Source organism: Diachasma alloeum, unplaced genomic scaffold, assembly GCF_001412515.2.
Source record: "Diachasma alloeum isolate Michigan unplaced genomic scaffold, Dall2.0 Dall_scaffold_00675, whole genome shotgun sequence".
NCBI lineage: Eukaryota > Metazoa > Arthropoda > Insecta > Hymenoptera > Braconidae > Diachasma > Diachasma alloeum.
The window spans coordinates 272,072-294,026 of NW_021680807.1; the positions used below are offsets into that span (position 1 = coordinate 272,072).

General features: G+C 36.2%; 1 protein-coding gene across 2 annotated transcripts in view; it reads left to right on the forward strand.

Annotated features, from left to right (window-relative positions):
• LOC114841524 (fibroblast growth factor receptor 3-like) overlaps positions 1–21,955 on the forward strand; it is a gene marked incomplete at its 3' end in the record, with an annotated part of 65,570 nt that overhangs the window by 26,044 nt on the left and 17,571 nt on the right. For both annotated transcript variants that reach the window (XM_029126538.1, XM_029126539.1), the window contains 1 exon segment: positions 18,271–18,408. In XM_029126538.1, coding sequence (XP_028982371.1) covers positions 18,330–18,408 — 79 coding nt within the window.

Here is a 21,955-nt window from a genome sequence, read left to right on the forward strand (position 1 = left end):
GCGAGCGAAGCGAGCGGGGGGGGCGAAGCCCCCTTCGGGGTTGCGGAGCGAAGCGAGCAGGGGGCGAAGCCCCCTAGTAGTATAATAAAATAATAGACAGTCATGTATTATTTGACTCACGACTCTCAAAAAAGGAAATAATTTTATCAATAACTTTTTTAGTTTTCGTAACTCCGGGTTTGTTCATGTCATTTCGTTCTGATAATAATTGCATCAATCCTCCTGTTTGTTTACTCGCTGTCAACAACATGTCAAATGAGATACCAGAGTTGGCAATTTTTTTAACATGTTGCCAGATACATTGCTTTTTAAAACCATTAATGAAGGTAATAATGTCAATGCTTTTTCTTTGGTAATTTCCGATAGGATACACTCCAAGTACGACTTTTTTGAAAGGAATAATTGTTCCTTGGTTATTAATTTCTCTGACAATGTTTCTAAAAGTTCAACATCAAATAGTGCTTCATGGAAATTACCACTAATTTCCAGAGAATGGATTCCAGAAGAGGATGGAATTCAGTCCCATTCATTTTTCATTGTCAACATTTTCTAATGATAGTATTTCTTTACAACAACGACATTTTAAATGTTCGCCAAGGACTGAAAGCTTAACAATTCTCCTTCCTGAGCAAATATTCATTTTTTCACTCTCTCGTTCAACCTGACTTGTATTTGCAGCAGTGTCTTGAAGTTTTTGGTTTTCTTTGGCACGCACCATCTTCGAAGCAAAATTTCGCTGTTTATTCAATACATGTGCTTTCACAAACCTCCCTTTGTGCCTCAGCCGATTCGATATTTTTCCCAATGATTTTATAACACTCACTAACATAAACCACGAATTCTAGCAGGTTAGGAGTCACACAAAGAGAGACACACGAAGAGAGAGATACACTGCGTGTGGTTGCCACGATCGACACTGTTCGGCGTTAGCTGTATGCGCACGTATTCATGTATAGTACATTCATGTATGCGTTAGCCAAGTCGAACTGTACATCAACAAAAGTTTGTGTTTTAACACGGGTTCTTCGTTTAGCGGGATACCAGCCCAAAGCGTGGAAAATTTCAACTATGACTCTTTCGCGACAATCTTAAGTAACATCGAGTTAGGTTCGGAATTGGATGGGCGACCACTCACCGATAATGTGATTTTTTTTTCTTATTTTTCTGCGCGTCTAAGTCGATTCTTATCATTGGGCATGCTTTCCCATGGTAATTAATGAGTTATTAATAATTGACAACTTGTTAATAATAATGAGGTTAATAACTAATCACGTGAGTTTTTGATGGGTTACAACCTACTTGTGACTTGTGATGTAAGTGCGTGACGTTTTCATGAGTTCCTTGTAGATCGAAACTTATGTGGAACCGGTGACCATGTCGGTTGCATCTCATCGGTAACCGATGATAAACCGACGAAATTTCTACTCTTCCCCGGTGGCTTGGCGCAGTGGGTAAGTTCGTTGCCTCACATGCGAAAGGTTTGGAGTTCAAATTCCGGCCGGGAAGAATGGTGCGGTCTAACCATTTAACCCCTCACGGACGGGGCCCTTCTGTTACTAAGTCTAACGTCGGCTCAATATTACCACGATTCAATAACTTCTGATGGATGAAAAATTATAAAACGAAAATGTAATTGAAGCTACACTATTCAGCTTTCTAATAGCGTTAGTCCGATGGCATTATATGTCATTTTTTTGGAGTTATTTATTTTTTAAAAGAGTCACATATTTTCGCATGGGTCTATATGACATATGGACCCCGTACTTGAGGGGTTAAAGTCTTGAGCATCATCGTACTATACCCTAACCGGGTCGAAGCGATGTAAAATAACGATAAAAAAAAAATTCTGCTCGGGTATATAATCCCATATGATCCCCATATGACTCTTGTATGAGCTGATGCGATCCTTGTATGACCCCGTAACATCATATGACTCCATATGACTCTCATTTAACGCCTATATACGACTCTATATGACCCCATATGACCTCCATATAACCCCATGTGAGCACATATGACCCAATGTGACCCCCATATGACCTCGTGTGACCCCCATATAATCCCATATCACTCCAATATGATCTCATACAATCCCTATATAAACCTCATATAAACCCACATCACTTCATATAAGTAATAACCCCATATGAGCCCATATGACCCTCATATTGCCACATATGACCTACATATGAGTCCGGTTACCCCCATATAACCCCATGCGATCCTCATAGGACCCCATATGAACCCCATATGACCCTGTATCATCCCATATGAGCCCATTATGCCACCATGTGACCTCAGATAACTTCCAAATGCCCTCATATAACCCCCATATTACCCCGTACAACTTTTATATGACCCCATATAACCCATATATGAACCCCTTATGACCTCCATGTGATCTAAAGCTTCATATTGCTACTATGCAACTTAATAAATAGTTACGCTGTTTTCATCATCTTTGGACTTCATCGAGAAAGCATCAAAACAATCTTTTTGAACCATGATTTCATTGATATGACTGTTAATTTTTCCAGTTTACCATGAAAAAAATAAAAATAAAAATCTCACAAACTATATGCTGTAGCTCAATAGTGATAGATGCGATCTGCATTATATTCTGATAGAATCAAGTGGCTATCAATACAAATTTTTTAAGCCATGATTCATTTCATTCTGATAACAATTCTTGGACTAAGCGTCAAACAATCGATTTTAGAAAAAATACCAATATTTCACAAGCTCTATGAATCATTCAACTGTAATTGATGTCGATGAATAGAGCCTATTAACGTCTATATCCATGGAAAAATTCATGAAATTTCATCGAGCTCCTATAAAGAAAATTGCGGATAAAAAAATTGAAAAAAAGTACACATACATACATACATACATGGATACATACATACATACAGACATCATCTAAATTTCGCATATTCTTACTTTTTAGACCCTATTTAGTTACCCTGACACAAAAATGTACAATTGTACAATTTTTTTTATTAGACATTTCTACTGAGAAAAAAAATCGGAGAAGAGCTGTGGAAATCTTCAATGGGTTCAGCTGAAAACGGATAGAATTGTCTACAGAAATTCTATAAAATGTTTAGTAAATGTGGCAGGTTTCCCATGAAATTCTTTCATTGGTTGCTATAGATAATAAATTTTTCATTTCAAAAGAATTGCACAGATTAAAATTTCCACATAAGCAGATCGACGCCAAATCAGCAGGCCAAAGCAGTCGATGCTGGGGATTTTCGTTTCAATTTTTTTCTGAAAAGATAACGATTAGACAAAAATTTTGAAATAAGAAAAATTGAAAAATATTAATAATTAAAGGAGTTGGGACGTTTAGAAAATGGCTAGTTTTTAGTTTTTAGGTTAGTTCAACAAATTTTTTTCCCAAATTAGCCTCAATACTTCTGCGGGGTTTCAAGCTATCAAATTGCTCTTTGGCACACTAAAACACAGGATACAGGACACAGGACATGGAAAACCCTTTAAAATAAGATGTCATAAATAGCATAATCTTCAGTTTGACGGGGTTTATACGAGAAAACGTTTTTTTTTTCAATCATTAATTGCTGAAAAAGCTAATTTCTTAAAAATCTGAAATTTTCGCCAAAAATTGGCGATAAAATGAAAGGGATTTTGGCCATATTTAACCTCAAAATTTCATAATTTTGCACTTATTCAAATCAAGTTCTTGGATTACCCAAGTGGAAATTTTGATCAGGTCCAGATCAAGATTTCATCAGGTGAGCCCTGACGTAGGATTAGGCTGTGATGATGTGAATTGATCAGGTCCTGATCAAATGTGTAATGTCCTTTTAAATCCAAATTTGATCAGGTCTGGCGGACCCAAACCTGATCAAGCCCCATGGATCCTGATCGGAGGAACGGGTCCAGTTTCATTACTACTATTCATTAACAAAAATTGATGATTCAATTTAAAAAAATATTTACGATCATTTGTGACGTTATTGGTCTCCCCACAACGCATTTATCACAGAAAAAGCAAATTTTGTGATGGTAAATTATTCCGCCCACGACTGGTTTTGAACCCGGGATCCTACGATTATTACACTACGATTACCTAAGCACTAGGTATTATTATATACCACGCTAATCTTACATTGTGGATCGCGTATTGTCAATATGACACTCGTTTGCATGTATCATCTCCAAATATTATTCCTCCACTATTGCTGACAATAAACAATTTCTACATAGACTTCTGATAATAGGGGTGAATTTATCCAGCATTCCCCTCCCCCTTTCCCTTCCAGTATCGGTTTCCCCTTCCGCGTATCTTTGCTTTTATATTTGACCCTTATGATTTATGATGCTTAAGACTTTTGAGTCTTGAAACAGCTGACCCTTATGATGATCTGACCCTTATGAAGTCTGACATTTAAGACATTTGACCCTTGATACGTCTGACCTTTAAAATATTTGATCTTCGAAACATCTGACCGTTATATTGCCTGACCGTTCAAACAAGATATTTGAGTCTTGTAATGTTAGACCCTTGAGACGCTTGACCCTTTAAATGTCTGCCCCTGACGTCATTCGACTCTTGACACGTCCGACTCTTGAGACATTTGACCCATACGACTTCGGGTCCTTTAAACATCTGACTCTTGTGAACCTTAAGACACTTGATCCTTGTTACATTTGACCCTTAAGACATCTGATCCTTCAAGCGACTGACGCCGTGCTCAGATTGTGATCAAATCCCAATCTGATATTGTTTATTTCAGGATGCCCTACTCACATTGAGATGAGGGTGATCAAATCTAAATCTGATCAGATTCATCTCAGGATACTTTGCTCAAATTGAAATCAGGGTGACCAGATCCGAATCTGATCAAAATGATTTCAAGCTACCTGACCTCAGAAACACTGGATCAGTTTTTCACCAGGTTTTGATTAGGTTTTACCTGATCAGTCGAACCTGATTGCAGACGGATCCATTTCTGATTCGATTTCAGGTGGCTCGAGCGGAATTTCACTCAGGTATCTGACAACTATTTCGCTTCCAAAGCCCCATTTTCTATTGATTGAAAGTTCAAAATTACCTGTGAATGTGGAATAAATTTATTTTGTTCAAATTTTTTTTCTCGAAATCGTAAAATACACGGGGCGGGGATTCTCTCGCAGCGCGACCAACTACGTTTGGCCCAGAGCTGCGACCACTTAAGGTGTTTCGCCTGTAGATCACAGGAGGATGAAACGCGAATGGGGAGTCTCATTGTTCTCGAACTCTGATTCAATCGCTGAGCACGAAATTTTCCAATTTTCAAGTAACTATTTAAGTGTGCAATTGAACATTTTTGAATATTGATTTTATTCATCAGATTGATTGATTTTCTTCTCATCACCTACGGGTATCAAATAATTTTTATTGGATGTTTTTCTAATTATTGAAATAACATTAAAATGCGTCTCGAGTTGGTAAACCTGTCGAGTATTTTCTCTCTCTCAGTTCCGTGGTCCAACCCATACCTTTCCCATGATGCTCACGGACATTCGAACCCCGCGACTGCGCGTGAAATTCATAATTTTCTGAATCATTTGTTCAAATAATTTTCTTGTGAAATCTGAAAAAAATTTGAAACCTATACGTGTTCTCAAGAAAGATTTAATTTACCAAGCAGTAGTTTTTCTTCAATAGTTCATTATTTTTTTGGGTGCCATGGAAATTTCCCTAATTGAGAGTGGGGTGACTCGGAGGTTATAGCTGGAAGGGTTACAAAAACATCCAAATTTCATTTTTTTTTTCTTGAGACAGAGATCTGAAAAAAAAGTTCAAGAATTCTTAATGATGCAATATACTCAGAATTTTCTTTCGTGAATTTTCCATTTTTGTTTCATTATTTTGACTTTTCAGGAGAAACCCCTTGAGAGTTAAGAGTGTTCCACTATACGTATTGCACTTTCAGGGTCAAACTTCCTCGCAGAGCTCCCTCAATTTTTTTTACCTCCATTTTTCTCTTACAGCAGATGTGGCATAGGAAAATCTCCGCCCGCCCATCAGAATGCAGGATAATTAGCACGATGGATGCTTCTCAATGATTTTTATTCTTTTTATAAATTTTTTTATTCTACAAGCTCCCTCATTTTTCTCCATTCCGCTGCGTCTCGAACGTTTACAATTATCTGGACTCGTGGGTGGGACCCAATAGGACCGTGGGGCCCACTGCATGAAATATTGCGTCTCTGTATGCACCTCTCCCCTCATACATGTCAAGAACATACGAGACCCGTGGTTTCGAAAACAAATCCTTCGAAACGAGGAAAAAATAACAAAAGAACAAATTCTAGCGTTGAAAATCCTTCGGTTTTTGAGAAAGGAGTGAGTTTCTCCATTTCGTTTATTTGGTCTTCCAATGGACTAGGGCCCACCTAGGAACTACATAATCTCTCCCCCTTTTAGTATTTCCTGAGGAGGAAAAAAAAATAACGTATGGGGATGAAGAGGCGGTGCCAGACATTGAATCCCGTCAACCTGACTAATTCCATGGACCCATAATCATCCTAGTTTCACGCACGTGATCTTCATCATCCAAATTCCTAAGGAATGTCCTAAAAAGTTCCAGAATATCTGTCAAACGAAACGTGGGAAATGACTGGAGCTCTTCGTCTTATATTACTTGCCGCTTCACTTTTCCCTTTTCTACTTTATGTATGTTACGAGGAGGTATAACTCGTAACACTAACTCGATACGGTTCAAACCTTTTTGTTCTCTTTTTTACATCATTCGATATGTAATGGGTCGCATTCTAATTGTGAAAATTGCTTTATCTCAAACTGGAGTACGAGATAAAATGAACTATACAAAGTCCTATTTCTGTTGCGACACTGAACTAATTAATACAATGTTTGATTGAAATCTTTTAGTTTTTCCGTTGCGAATATGCGCGACGTCTACCTATTGACGTTACACTGGAACGATGTTGAATATCCGCCTTCGATTGTTCCATTATCCAGTTCAAGCAATTAACATCGAACCGTTACATTAAGTTCCACTTGCCTACTTAATTATCGTCTTTATCTGGGCGGGATCTATATGCCGTAAATCTACTATATTTTTCATCGGAGCATGTCTCCAATTAAGAACACATTTTCATGTAATTGTGATAATAAAAAATGAGGTCTTCTGAGAGCTAAACGGAGTACAGATTTTTTCTGGAAAAAATGGTTCAGTTTTATGATTGCAGAATGATGATTATTTTGAGATTATCATGCTCAGGGGCGGCGACTGTAGTGTGGAGGTTGTGGAGTACTCTGCACCTGAGAATTTCAGAGGTGTGGAATTCTTCACCTCGGAAAAAGTGATTTTTTTCTTCATTTTCTTATTCTTCGAATTTTCCCATTTCATAACGAGTTCAAGGCAATAGTAACTATTGATCCATTACTTTCCCATTCTCATCCCCATCCTACTCTGTCAGCTGTTCGCGACATCCCCTTACAGTTAGTGTATATTGGTCGCAACTCACTCATGCGACTACACCCAAAAAAAAGTCGGTCTAAATGAGATAAAAAAATCGGTCAGAATCAAGTCGGACTGAATCGTGTCGGGAATCGACTTGTTTCATATCGAATTGACGTCATGAATGAAGTCGGATTCGGACAGATGCAAACCGGAATATCGGTCTGATTTAAGTCGATTTTTCGACGTGATTCAGACTGACTATTCGGTTCGATTCAGGTCGATTTTTCGGTATGATTCAAACCAATTTGTCCCTAAATTCTTGAAAAAAAATCACTCGTATAATGAAGAACGACTGCAAAATAATTATTGCCCTTCACAGAGAAAAAAAGTGGATTAGCTTTAGGAAAAAGTTTCTAAATTTTAGAAATCATGATTTCTAATCTTCAGTTTTGTAAAATCTAGAAACTTTTTTCCAAGTTTTAGAAAAAAATCTTTTGAAATTAATGATCAAAATTGGGATTAATTTTAAACGCAAATATACTCAATTTTTTAAATAAAATTTTCTATAATCTAGAAATTTTTTTTCACTTTTGACGGGGAATTTTGCAAAGAGGGGTAGTGATATTCAGGGAGGTAGTGGTATCCGGAGGGGGCTGTAAAGAGGGAGGTTTTGCAAAGAGGGAGGTTTTGGCAAGAGGAGTGTTTTATAAAAAGGTGGGTTATCGTTGGGGTTTTTTAAAAATACCTCCGAAACTAAGGGAAATGGCGAATTTTTATTGAAAAATTAAGGGGGAGAGGCAAGTATTGAATTCTCGATGTATAACGCACCCCCCCCCCTAATTTTTCAATGAAAATTCGCTGTCTTCCTTAGTTTCGGAGATATTTTTCAAAAACTCACCGTCTCAATTTTTTTGGTTGTGAATTCTCAATTGACAAGCCCCTCCCTTCCCCTCTTTGCTAAGTCCCCTCCTCTTACCCCCACTTACGCTCTTCAACGATGCTCAAGCGAAGTAAAAAATGCAACCAATTTTGTCAAAATTTTTAAGTACATTCTTCGATATATTTCGATGCTCTATGTGCAGTTTCGGATTGCTGAGATTAATGGTTCGAATGGAATAAATTATTTTTAAAAACGGAATTTAACCCATGTTCTTATGGGGAATGTGGAAAAATGCATAGACTGAATGTCAAAATGCAGTCGATGTCACGAAACTTCGTCCACGTGTGACATATTAAGGAACACATTTTCTACAAACAAAACCCTACTAGAAATTTCACTCGGCAAACCTTTCGGCCCTGATCCGGTATGCCGAGCCTAACGTTCGGTGCTAATGTGGTGAACCGACCGAGTCCGGCCCGGATAAAAAACGTTACACGTTTTCATGATCCGGGCCGGATCAGGATTGCCACATGCTAGCCGATTTATGGAAGTCAATTAAAATTATAATTGATCTAATTTGTATTTTTCTATTGATTATTGATAATTCAATGTTCACTTTCGAAATAATTCCCAAAACTTTCAACTGACACCGGTCCGTTGTTAAAATTGATTTAATCATTTATTATTGATTAGTCTTGACCCCTGAACGCATTTATCACTGAAAAACCCATTTTTTTAAACCTAAAATATTCCGCACACGACTGGTTTCAAACCCGGGACCTACAGATTACTAAGCCTACGCCTTAGCCGACTAGCCTACCGCGCAATTCGTATATTGCACAATTCGTACTGTCTACCCGAGTAGAAATTCCGGTCAGGTCTTGATCAAGTTTGGATTAGACCTGACCACTGATCAGGTTAGGATCAGTGGTCACGTCAGGATCAGGTTAGACCTGACCAATCCGGATTTGATCAGGATGAATGGATCCGAACTTGATCAAGTCAACTGTATGAAAACCGGATGACCTGTCTGTCAGTATCAATACCAATTATCAATGATAATTAATCCAAAACAAAAGATAATTCAATTCTTTCATCGTAGGCTGCCTCTCTTAATGAATTTCTACTGTTATTACCTCTGAAAAAGCTTATTATTTTTTTACCGATGCTGGGGATCGAACCGAGGATCCTATGATTACTAATCCTATGCCCTAACCACTACGCTATCGCGCTACTACTATTGAGTAAACTGTACATTGCCTATATGATTTGTATCGGGGTATTCGTTGAATTTATGATTATTCCTGATCTCACGGATGTGCGTGTGTATTCTCAGAGATAAAATATGTTCAATTAAATTTTTATTCATTTCATTAATGAATAACAATAATGATAATAATAATAACACTAATAAATGAATAGACATTTGAATATTTTTTTCAAGATCATTTATGTGTAAGTGTGATACTCCTCTATTACGTATTTACGGCATCATCATCCCTCCCTTCTGTACATTTGAGAAGGGCTGGCTGTTAATTAAATTGATTGATTAAATTAAATTCATTAAATTAACTTAATTTAATTTAATTTAATTTAGTTTAATTATAGTATAATGATCCTTTTTAAAGATTGAAAATAATTATTGATAATGGTTGATAAAACAATTTGAATAGTATAATAATAGTTGATTAAATTATCCAAAAAACTTATTAAAANATAATTCCCAAAACTTTCAACTGACACCGGTCCGTTGTTAAAATTGATTTAATCATTTATTATTGATTAGTCTTGACCCCTGAACGCATTTATCACTGAAAAACCCATTTTTTTAAACCTAAAATATTCCGCACACGACTGGTTTCAAACCCGGGACCTACAGATTACTAAGCCTACGCCTTAGCCGACTAGCCTACCGCGCAATTCGTATATTGCACAATTCGTACTGTCTACCCGAGTAGAAATTCCGGTCAGGTCTTGATCAAGTTTGGATTAGACCTGACCACTGATCAGGTTAGGATCAGTGGTCACGTCAGGATCAGGTTAGACCTGACCAATCCGGATTTGATCAGGATGAATGGATCCGAACTTGATCAAGTCAACTGTATGAAAACCGGATGACCTGTCTGTCAGTATCAATACCAATTATCAATGATAATTAATCCAAAACAAAAGATAATTCAATTCTTTCATCGTAGGCTGCCTCTCTTAATGAATTTCTACTGTTATTACCTCTGAAAAAGCTTATTATTTTTTTACCGATGCTGGGGATCGAACCGAGGATCCTATGATTACTAATCCTATGCCCTAACCACTACGCTATCGCGCTACTACTATTGAGTAAACTGTACATTGCCTATATGATTTGTATCGGGGTATTCGTTGAATTTATGATTATTCCTGATCTCACGGATGTGCGTGTGTATTCTCAGAGATAAAATATGTTCAATTAAATTTTTATTCATTTCATTAATGAATAACAATAATGATAATAATAATAACACTAATAAATGAATAGACATTTGAATATTTTTTTCAAGATCATTTATGTGTAAGTGTGATACTCCTCTATTACGTATTTACGGCATCATCATCCCTCCCTTCTGTACATTTGAGAAGGGCTGGCTGTTAATTAAATTGATTGATTAAATTAAATTCATTAAATTAACTTAATTTAATTTAATTTAATTTAGTTTAATTATAGTATAATGATCCTTTTTAAAGATTGAAAATAATTATTGATAATGGTTGATAAAACAATTTGAATAGTATAATAATAGTTGATTAAATTATCCAAAAAACTTATTAAAATTAATGTCAGGTGGCCCGGATCAGAATCTGATCATTTTCTCTTCAATTGACCCCGTTCAAATGCCGATCAAAGACATCAAATCCGAATTTGCTCAAATTAAGGTCAGGCAGCCGACCTCAGGGTGAGATCGTGCCTACCTGATCAGAACTTGATCTGAATCATCCTGCAGTTTTTCGGATCCGATCTACTGGATCAAAACTTGGTCAGGTTCTCAACAGGCATCATCTGACCATGTCTACCTGATCAGAACTTGATCTGAATCCGCCTGTAGTTTTTTGGATCCGATCTGCTGGATCAGAACTTGGCCAGGTTCTCATCAGGCATCATCTGATCATGTCTACTTGAACAGAACTTGATCTGAACCCGCCTGTAGTTTTTCAGATCCGATCTGCTGAATCAGAACTTGGTCAGGTTCTCACCAGGAATCACCGGATCAGTCGGACCTTACAAAAACCTGATCAAGTTCTGATCGTGAAGCAATTTCCACTCGGGTATATAAATCACAGGATTCATATGCATCATACTGTCATTTTTTTCAAACATTGGCATGATTCAACCTGATAACAATAATTATGAATCCATCCTCTCCCCCCCCCCTGCCGATGGATGTCGCAGAGATGCACTTCACTTTTTTTTTACAGAAAATGTTCAAGAGCAACACGTTTATGGAAAAGAAACAGTAGAACTTCATTTTTCTATACAACTTTCTCCATTGTTTTCTTTAGAAATCCGTCGACATGAATTTTTCAAGTGTTTTCTACTTGATTTATCTTCTCTTTTAATTGAAAAAATCTAACAGACGAAGTTGGAAAATTTGAGCTGGGAAATTCCTATAGAAAATATTTCAATAAAATATATTGTATAGAAAAACTGAATTCCATTTTGCTATAGAGTATCTTCCTAAGCTGTGGGAATTTTCGATAGAAATCGGTGGAAAACTCATTGAAAATTGGATAGAAATCCAATTGAATTTTCTTACAAATTCGGTACGATGTCTTATAATTATAGTCTTTTTCGTATATGTCATGAAAAATTCAATCTAAATCATCGCATTTTCGGAAAATTCACATGTTCGACATATTCAACATATCCAGAATATATTGACCTTGCCGAATCAGGCCATGATTAGGCCCCCACCAGATTGCCGAATCCATGTCACATTTATGTTGATGTTTAGTATCTATGAAATATTTATTTATACATATAGTTATTTGGGCCTTTCAGCAATGCTTATTTACGTACTACATACTGAACCTAACCACCACCGAATTCGGCGCGAGCCTCGTATGTTGTTAGACATGCGGATGGGGTATGCCGTGTCAGGTTCTCATAAGGCCCCGATTAGGCAGACCTTATCCGGCATGCCTAACAAAAACCGAAACTCGCGCCGAATCCGGTGGAATCCGAATGCCGTACGTAAATTCTAGTAGGGAAAAACATCGGTTGAATTCGTCTTCTAGCCAAAATTGACAAAAAACCACTAAAAATCCGAATTTCTGCGTGCGCAGCTGCGAGTTGCGACAACGTAACAATTGTCAATCGGGTAGGGGTAAACGCAGTAAATACAAAGATGAATAAAGGATTGTTGTGGACATCATGATATTCGAAGATAATTTCCCCGATAACAGATATCAATAGACTTCATGAAATTTTTGCTTTTTAACATGCTTCCCCTTGACAGAAACCATTGTTTCTGCAGTAATCTCTGTTTGAGGTTAAGCCGAATACAGAGACAACACTTGGCACTGTCACTCATGTGGGTATCATTCGTGAGTCCTCACTTCACACAGAGATCCTGGAACTCATTTACTATTATATTTTGCTCGTCGATAGTAAATTATAACGACGTGGGTGATGAATTTTTTGTATAAATGTATATCGATGGAAACAATTTACATGTGTTTATGCGTGTGACTAAGCACAGCGAGAATCCTCCATAGTGTGTGGCAGGCCGACCAACTGTGAGGAAAAACAACTGGCGTTGAGCCGACGTTGCCACTTTTTTTACACGAATTAATTATTTTCCATTTATTATTAAAATTGCATATAAAAATTTTTTGATGCATGTACGATGTAGAAAAAAAATTAAATAGTTATAAAAAATATTAGTTGACTACAGAAGAATCTAAATATGGTCGTATTATTTAATTGAAGACAACCGAATTTTCGTGTTCAGGGATTGGTTTTCTGCAGAAATACAATAGATTCCCCTCCGCCTCACCTCCTACATTCCGTCATCGCTTGAACATTGTTAAAATACCTCGGCCGCAATTTTTTAGTTTAATCTGCAAATTTTCTCAAATTAAGAAAAATTCAGCATTGGTTTTAGAAAATATTTTAGAATATTTTAGAATATATTAGTTCTTAAAAACAATCCCTACATTGGTTACTTTTTATGATCCCACCAAGGATAAAGCTTAAGAATAGGAGTTTCTAAAATCTAGAAACTAGTCTCTAAAGCTAATCCACTTTTTTCTCTGTCTTCGATAAAAAATATCGATAGTTATGTCCTGAAGTTGCCCCTAAAATTTCAGATTAAAAAAAAATAACGTTTTCGAGTAATTGTAGATTGAAAAAAAACATTTGATTTTGTCATAATGGCTCTAAAAATTGAATTAACTGAGTTCAACTGCGCTCATTTTGAAGCTTTTCCAATTAACTTCAAATGTTTGAACTGTTACCGAATGGTGCTGTTGAATTAGAACAACTGAATATTCGTTAATAGTTACCGAACGATTAAGTTGAGCGGTGGCTTGTTCATCCAAATGGACCATTCGGTAATAGTTACTGAATGGTCAATTGATGTGAAAAATGAGTTGTTCGTTCATGATTAACTATGATTTGATAGTGAGCACCATTTTTAATAATATTAAAAATAAACGTAGACTATATATAGTATCGTACCAAGACACGAGCTATTTAGAGGGATTAAATTCCAGCACATGAAACATATTCTTTAAGATTATGGCTGTTGAAAAATAATCCACACAAAGCAATCAAATCAACACACATTGAGAAATCCTTCATTTTTTATTAATTTACTTTCAAATTTACATTATTCTGATAAAAATAGTAACCGGATATAATATAATCAGCGTCTCTGCGACATGTAAATGAAAACCGTTATAGGCGATGATTTTGAACTGTCGATATGAACTAGATGGCGTGTTCTATCAATCGAGATTCGGTAACTATTACCGAATACCCGCTTGCGTCAACAAAACCGTTGTGTTCCTACAACTGTGTAGGAAATTAGATTTTATTGAATCAACAAGATTTACAGTTAACTCCAACGAATATGTATTTGAGGATATCCAAGTACTTTGGCTATTTTTTCTCCAGTGAAATGCTTTTCTACTTTTGTAGTCGAGGCTCATAGCTTTCCTTTGAGCCCCATTTGACCCTAAGTTTCAGGACATTTTGCAAAGATTTTATTATTTAAACTTTGCAGGTCTGAATTTGAAACTTGATATTGAACTGTTAGAAAACATTATAAAAATCTAAAGAAATTTTAGAAAATTTACTTTTGGAGGAAGATTGATAAAATAATTAAGAAGTTGCAATTTTTGAAAAATATGAGCCTTTTCTATCAATAATTTATAAACAATCAAGTTTCTACCATAAAAATCATTTGTTCGGAATCCTAACAAATTTATTCATATTCAGAATTTTACCATAAATCGATTTCATGCCTAAAAAAAGAAGGTTTCCGAAAGTTTAAGCAATTTTAATTATTCATTTATAAACAACGAATGTATAAAAAATAATAATTCTGTGCAAAGTGATACTTGAATGATACTGAATATTCATGATTTTTTTCAAATTTTTCCCACGCAATTTGATTGACAAATTTAATGATTGAATATAGTTGAATCTATAGTGTGGTCTGTACCAAACTGTAAAAGATACTTGGATATCTTTAATACAAGCGGATCAGAAAAAAACATTCAACTGAATTCATTAGGTAACATTAACCGAATTCTTCTATCAGTGTATTGATCTAAGCAGAAAATTATGAAATCTGTCTGTATTTTAAAAATGTTGCATTATCAGTTATAAAAATACTTTAATGAAATGATTGTATTGCCTGATTTAAATATTAAATCAGGCTTTTTCATCAAGTTCTAAATTTTATCTGAAGATCGAGTTTCAAATTGTTCTAGAGAGAAATTTTCTTCAAAGTTGAAATTTCTGTCTAGAAAAGAATTCTTTCTCTCCTTATCTAAAAAAACTCTCCGTGGTCAAATAATCCGTCCGATTCCGTTGGGAATTGAAATGACTTTCACGTAATTATCGTTAAGTTTAGGCCCCTAACGAGAAAACGGAATTAATTGAAATTCTGTGGAATAAAAAATGGCTTGATGATTTTACGAGCATGTTAACACATGAAAGTGTCGACTTGAGTTTCCAAGTAAACGGAAAAATATAAGAGGGAACACGTTACAACCGCGTTCTATATGCTTGGGGTATCGTCGGTGCTGCTTGTTCATGTCATTTTATTATGGACTATCCTTTGAAGGCGAACAGAACAGGACGATGGGTTCAAAGGATTCCAATTTCGATGTGTTTGAGGTGCACCGGCGCAGCCATGTGGTCTATTGGAGCTATAAAACAGTAATTTAGAGCTAGATCCTGAAGTTGCTCTCAATCGGCTCCTCATGACATCCCCCGACATTGGCCAGCTTGTAAAAAATATCGTTGAAGTCGTAAACTAGAGAAAAAAAAACAAACCAATCACTCATAATTTATGGAAGGGAACACATGTTCGGATGACCTTTGAAATTTTGTTCCTATCTAATAAAAGGTGAGGTAAAATGAACCTTCTTAAATTATCAATATCATCTGATTAAATTGTACGATTCGAATGACTCGCATAAAACGAGAAAAAATCGTTCAATTTTACATCGCCGATCTTGAGTTATTGCCTGTTAAAATAAAAACCCACTTCTGTAGAAAGGATTGGAGAAGTTGTTCAAAATCATTTATTCGTTGCTGTTCACATTGAATTTGTTTCACACAGATTAAGATATTGTTATCACTTAGACCAATAAGCCAAATGAAATTGAATAATCACTTAATTGAATAGCATTTTTCATAAAGAAATATTAATAATAGTCATTCATATAATTAATTCTCAATCAAATTGACGACAAAATGCGTTACACATCTTGTTAATAACGGATATTCAGAACGAGATAGATGTAATGATTATCCAAAAGCCTTGAAAGCTTTGAAATTGGCAATAATCCACGTGTGAATAAATTCAACGCAGTAGGCGTAATTGCGAGTCGAACCGGAAACAGCAGCTCTTCCGTGTACGCACGTCCATAGTACGAAGAATTGCATAATGCATTATGATCCCTCCCGCTACATCCAACATAAATTCCCAATCAGCATCCACTCCAAACACACAACACAATTCCTTTTCGAGCCACTAAACTATGGCGAAGAAACGTGCAATTAAGTGTCTGCGTGTACAAACCTCGAAATTACAGATGATTATTGATGTTAGGGAGAGTTATGGAATTCTCGACCTGATCTACCTGAACGTCGAATTAGTCGATCTTCTCCGTGTGGCCCTTTCCCTTGTATTCTCGTTCTTCCCGAGGGACAAGGAATTAGGATTAGATTATTCCGGCCATTTGGATGGTCCTCCAATTCAAAACTTGTACTTTTTTCAAATAACAATCAAGATTTTGTCAATTATTGAATCGAAGAGTAATGAAAAACATTATTGCGTTTATGTCGAAGGCATCTGCATAAAATTCTTGAAATGATGACAACAACGACTCCCATCAAACCACTAAAGCCCTGAAAAATGGGATACAACAGGTGCTGGGAATTTAAAAGAAGCCGACACTTTTCCCGACTTTTATCCTCAATATGACATGTGGTCTGTTTTCTTTTAGAATCCATGCAAGAGATTTTAATGCCTGAAACTGGAAGCTTCCAAGTTTGATCGAATCGAGAGTTGTAAAAACATTAGTCATCTGAACAATTTTATCAATTCACTAGTCGAGTGCTTTAAAAAAATTTCCTCAAATGCAGAGTACATTATTCACTCATTTGTTAAATATTTTGAGACTAAAGAAGTTTACAAAGATTCATTGTAAAAATAATTTTGTACCGACGTCGGTGGCCGAGTGGATTAAACGCAAGTCTAGTGTGCGAAAGGTGTGAGTTCGATTCCCCGTGGAACCGAATTTTTCAACGGAAGGCCCCGACGAGCGGGAGGTTGCTAATAGAGGAACCGCCTGTACCGGCATTGGTTTCCTGTGGTTTCTCCATGCTACTTCTATGTTCTATAGGAGTGCGAATGCGGTACAGTGTAGAATCCACAGCCGCATGCATAGGGTTGGATAGAGTGCCGAATGGGATCCAAAAAGGGACTCCGAGGCCGTAAAAAAAAAATTGATTTTGTAGAAAATGTTATGGACTACAAAAAAGATTTTCAAACATTTTTTCATGTCAAGAAAATGATTTCATATATTCTTAACCCATCTCTCGGTTACAGCTAGATTTACGTGTGAACGATTCCAGATGTTGGAATCCTGATAAAGATAATAAAAACCAAGACATATAATGGAATGTGCGTTCAAAAGTGGTAGGCACTTACACCTCAACCGCTAACTAGAACAGAAAACCTCTTTTGCACTCGTCTGAAAAAAATCACGACAAATAGGCATACTCATCAATCGAGTTGACAAAGGTATATAACAAACAAAATTTTCCACTCTGGAATGCACTTAACACAAAGATGGTAGAATTAAATGTGTTCCCCTCTCAACAACATCTATTTTTGTATTCTACGGCGATTGTAAACACGGTGGAGTGTATCTCCATGTTCTCTCTTTGAAATTCATGATCCCTTCCCCTGAGCCACCAGAAGGGATCGAGCCTCGAAACATCCAACTGCCCTCGAATATTTCAACGCTAACCCTAAAACTTCAAGAGTGCATTTTCGGCACTTGGAGGATTGCCAAAGAGCGAAAGGGGACTCCACTCAGCGCGAAAGAAACGCGAAACTCTTTTTCGCAAAAATGAAATTAAAAAGAAGTTTGGAAACACTTCTGAGTAAATAGAAAGTTAATAAACCGTATTACGGGGTTTATTTTTCACACATTCTTGCTATTGTTTTGCAGGTTTACACTCATGCCGGTGTTGAGTTGATCACTAGTGGAGTGTAGAGGAACCAGACAGGATGGCGACGAATATTCCAGCAATCTTTCTGATCACTGTACTACTCGGGGTTGAGGCTACGTCACGGGTTGTTCGTTTGGGTGAGTTTACGCTAATAAGTAACCCAAGTTAACATTATATTTTCAATTAGCAATATTGCTTCTTCTTTCTAATCAAGATGCAATGAATGCTAAAAACTAGATGCGGCTTATTGTGAATTTTTGCGAAAAGTCTACAACAAATTTCAATGTTTTTACCTGAAATTTTACAAAAATATCGTACATACGATACCATTGTACTACAAATTGCCCCGGAATTTTGATAAGCAATTTTTAGTTAAAAGAATTTTTGACAAAATTCTAGTGAAAAATGCATTAAGTTTGGTAAAAGCGTCAATATTTCGGGTGAAAATTCCACAAAAATATAAGTTTCACTAGAGTTTTTGTATTTTCCACTAGAGTAGTGGTGAAAAATAGTACATTAGAGTACAAGGGCACAAATTTCGTTTTCAACGAATGTGTGTACAGACCTCGCCTTCGGCTCGGCCTGTAAACTACACATTCATTGAAAACGAAATTTATTACCGAGTGCTCTATAATATTTTATGTCAAGTCGTGCACAATTCGAGTTTTGAGCAGGCTGCGCGGAGCGCAGCGTGCGATAAACTCGACTTATTGCACGGCGCGACATAAAAATCTGAAAAGCCAATACAGTGTACGAGTAGGATTTAAATTCAGAAGCAGGTTTCAACAGATTTTTTTCTTCATACATAAGATCATGAAACATAGTTTTTCAGTACCATTTACGATTTTTTGGTTCGAGATATTTGATGTTTGAATGTATAATTTCGAGTTCCTCCTCGACTCATATAACTTCCTTATCAGCCTCATCCGGGAATTCAGTGAGAATACTGAAAGAATTGTCAATAGAGGTCCAATAGAATTGTCCAACCAAAGCACCTTTTTTTATAGTTTCACTATGTAATTTTTTCGTGCATGTCTCGTAGAAAATACAAGAATTTGAGTAATAAACATATTTTTTAAACTTTTGAACTTTTTTTGTTGGGGAAATGGTTACTTGAAAAATTGTTTTTTTTAAAACGTCAAATTTTAGATCATTCTGCATCTTGATCATACTTTTGGCAATGAATATACCATAACAGAAAGTTCCAATCAGAGAATGCAGACCATCCATGTGTTTTCAAATTTTTATCGTGCACTCAAGGATGAAACTATAGCGATCATCATCTCCCTAAATCCATGTTTTTAAATCAGATTAAAAATTCGTCTTGAGAGGTTCAGTCCGAATAAATTTATCCCTTCGATTAGCATAAAAAAAACCACTCAAATTTTTCCATCTCTCTTTATTTCTTCATTGACTTCTCTCAGTCCGTTCGACCCGAGACCTTCCACGTGATAGTTTTATTGTCCCTTGAAGATCAGGGGAGGGGGGACCTTTCGGATTTTAAAAGCATAAAGTCGAATACAAGAGACATCTGGCCTGCAGACACACCCACAAAATCAAGGGGACAGTGTTGGGAGACGAGACCTTTATGTATGTGGGTTTTCAGGAAATTTTGTTCAAGGGAATACAAACCTGAGATTCTCTGCTAGTCACATGTGTTATTTCCTTGGATTTTTAGGATGCCCCCCTCTCTCCCTTGTACCTTGGCACTAAAAAAAAAATGGGTGAGAATATCACTTCCACGAATTTGTCAAAAACATCTTCTTTGGCTCGAGATATTTCAATGGAAATTGAATAACTGAGGGAAAAATTTACTCTTAGCAGAAATATACATTCTTGACTCGAGCAATATTTTCATTGCAGCAGATACATTCGGGTTTGGAATCATTCACTACAGATGAACTTACATATATTTGGACCAGGAAAATTACAACATAAAATATTTGCAATAAATAGCAACTTGTGGTAGATGCTGCGTAATTCGGTAAAAGGGATGAAATGTTTGTAATCAATGCTTTGAAACAGTACAGAAGGAAGAGGGTTTGTAAGAAAGACTCATAATAGTTAGCGTACGCTGTTAGAAAAATTTTAAACTTTGAATAGCAGCTCAAGAAATTCCTCATTCATCTTGGAAATTCATAAAATTGAATTTTTCCATTTTATGAAATTACACATTATGTTCAATAAACGACTCAATGGGGAGAATAAATTGTAAGAATTGTACTATACCACCTTTTCCCTTTCCCATTTTCGACCATCTAATACTTCCTCTGGTGATAAATATTTCACCTAAATACTCATCATCCAATGCAATATTCCTCGATCTATTCTCGGTGATTTTCAAACTAAATAAATCGATATTGGATTATGGGGTTTAAAAATAAGAAACACTTTTTATCTATGTGAACAGTTTAATTGAAAAATCTCTAAGACTCTACACAGTCAGGAGGTAGTTGACACTATGAATATCTACGAGAGACTAAAGATGATTGCTAGTGAGGCCCAGGGTTAATATAGACCCAGGAGGGCAATATAATGTCCACCCCCTGAAGCAAATGCTCGGTCTTTTCCTCCGACCCCGCCTGGTTGCCAGCTGTACTTGTGAGAAAAACCCACATTTGGGAAAAACCCATCAGTAAAAGTCCTGAGAGGACTTTTCCCCATTTTACACTCTCAGGGAAGACCCCATAGCAATATAAAGCAATAAACCTTTCCTTAACATAAAAGAACTTGGGAGAGTGAATTTTGATCTCGGGGAAAACCCCGAAATCCAACAATCGACTTCAAGGAAAATGTTTCTTGCTTCAAGATTTCACATTTCAAACAGAAGAAAAGAATGGTATGATTCAGTATTTGTTATTTTGTTGACTAATCACAACCAATGGAATTGTTATGATTGCTCTCAATTGTTCAATTGTACGCTCACTGAATGCCAGGCTCTTCTTCCGATATTATTCCCAACCGTTGGTCAAAAATAAACCTGGCCATGTTCATCGCTGGATTTGTCACTGAAACGTTGTGTTATTGAATGAGAAACACTGAGGTAGGGAGGAGAACAATACTTTGTCTATTTAAATGTATTCAATGGCGTAATGGTTGGTAATATTATAGCAATTGTACAATTAAAAGAATGACGGGCATCGCGATTTCAACACCGAAGTAGTGTGGAGATGAGTAGGGACGTTTCTCATCGGGTGTAATGCTTGAGGAAAAAGATGAGGAAAAAGACATTTGTGTTGTTGCTTGGTCATTGCATCGCGAGAGGATAATTATTTTTTGCCGGTTTGACACCGGAATGATTTTTGTAGAATGATTCTGGGAATGACTAATCTTCTGATGAAATGTTGAAATACGATAGAAGTCAGTGGAAATATAAAATTATTCATTTCATAAATAATCATGCAGACTTCAAACTTCATTACTGAATTTCAATGTATAAATTTAGCTTTTCTCATTATTATTCATGAAATGAGCAACATGAGAGAAAATTGTCAAATAAGTTTTTTTATAAGTAAATATCATTAACATTTTTTTCTTGTAATTGTTTATTTCCCAGATAATTCCCAGTTAATGAACGCAACTTAAAGATTATATTTCATATATTGATTGGACGAATGTTTTTTTCCTTCACTGTAAAATTTGGGTGGTAAGTGACATTATTATAAAATGTGATGATCTTTTTTA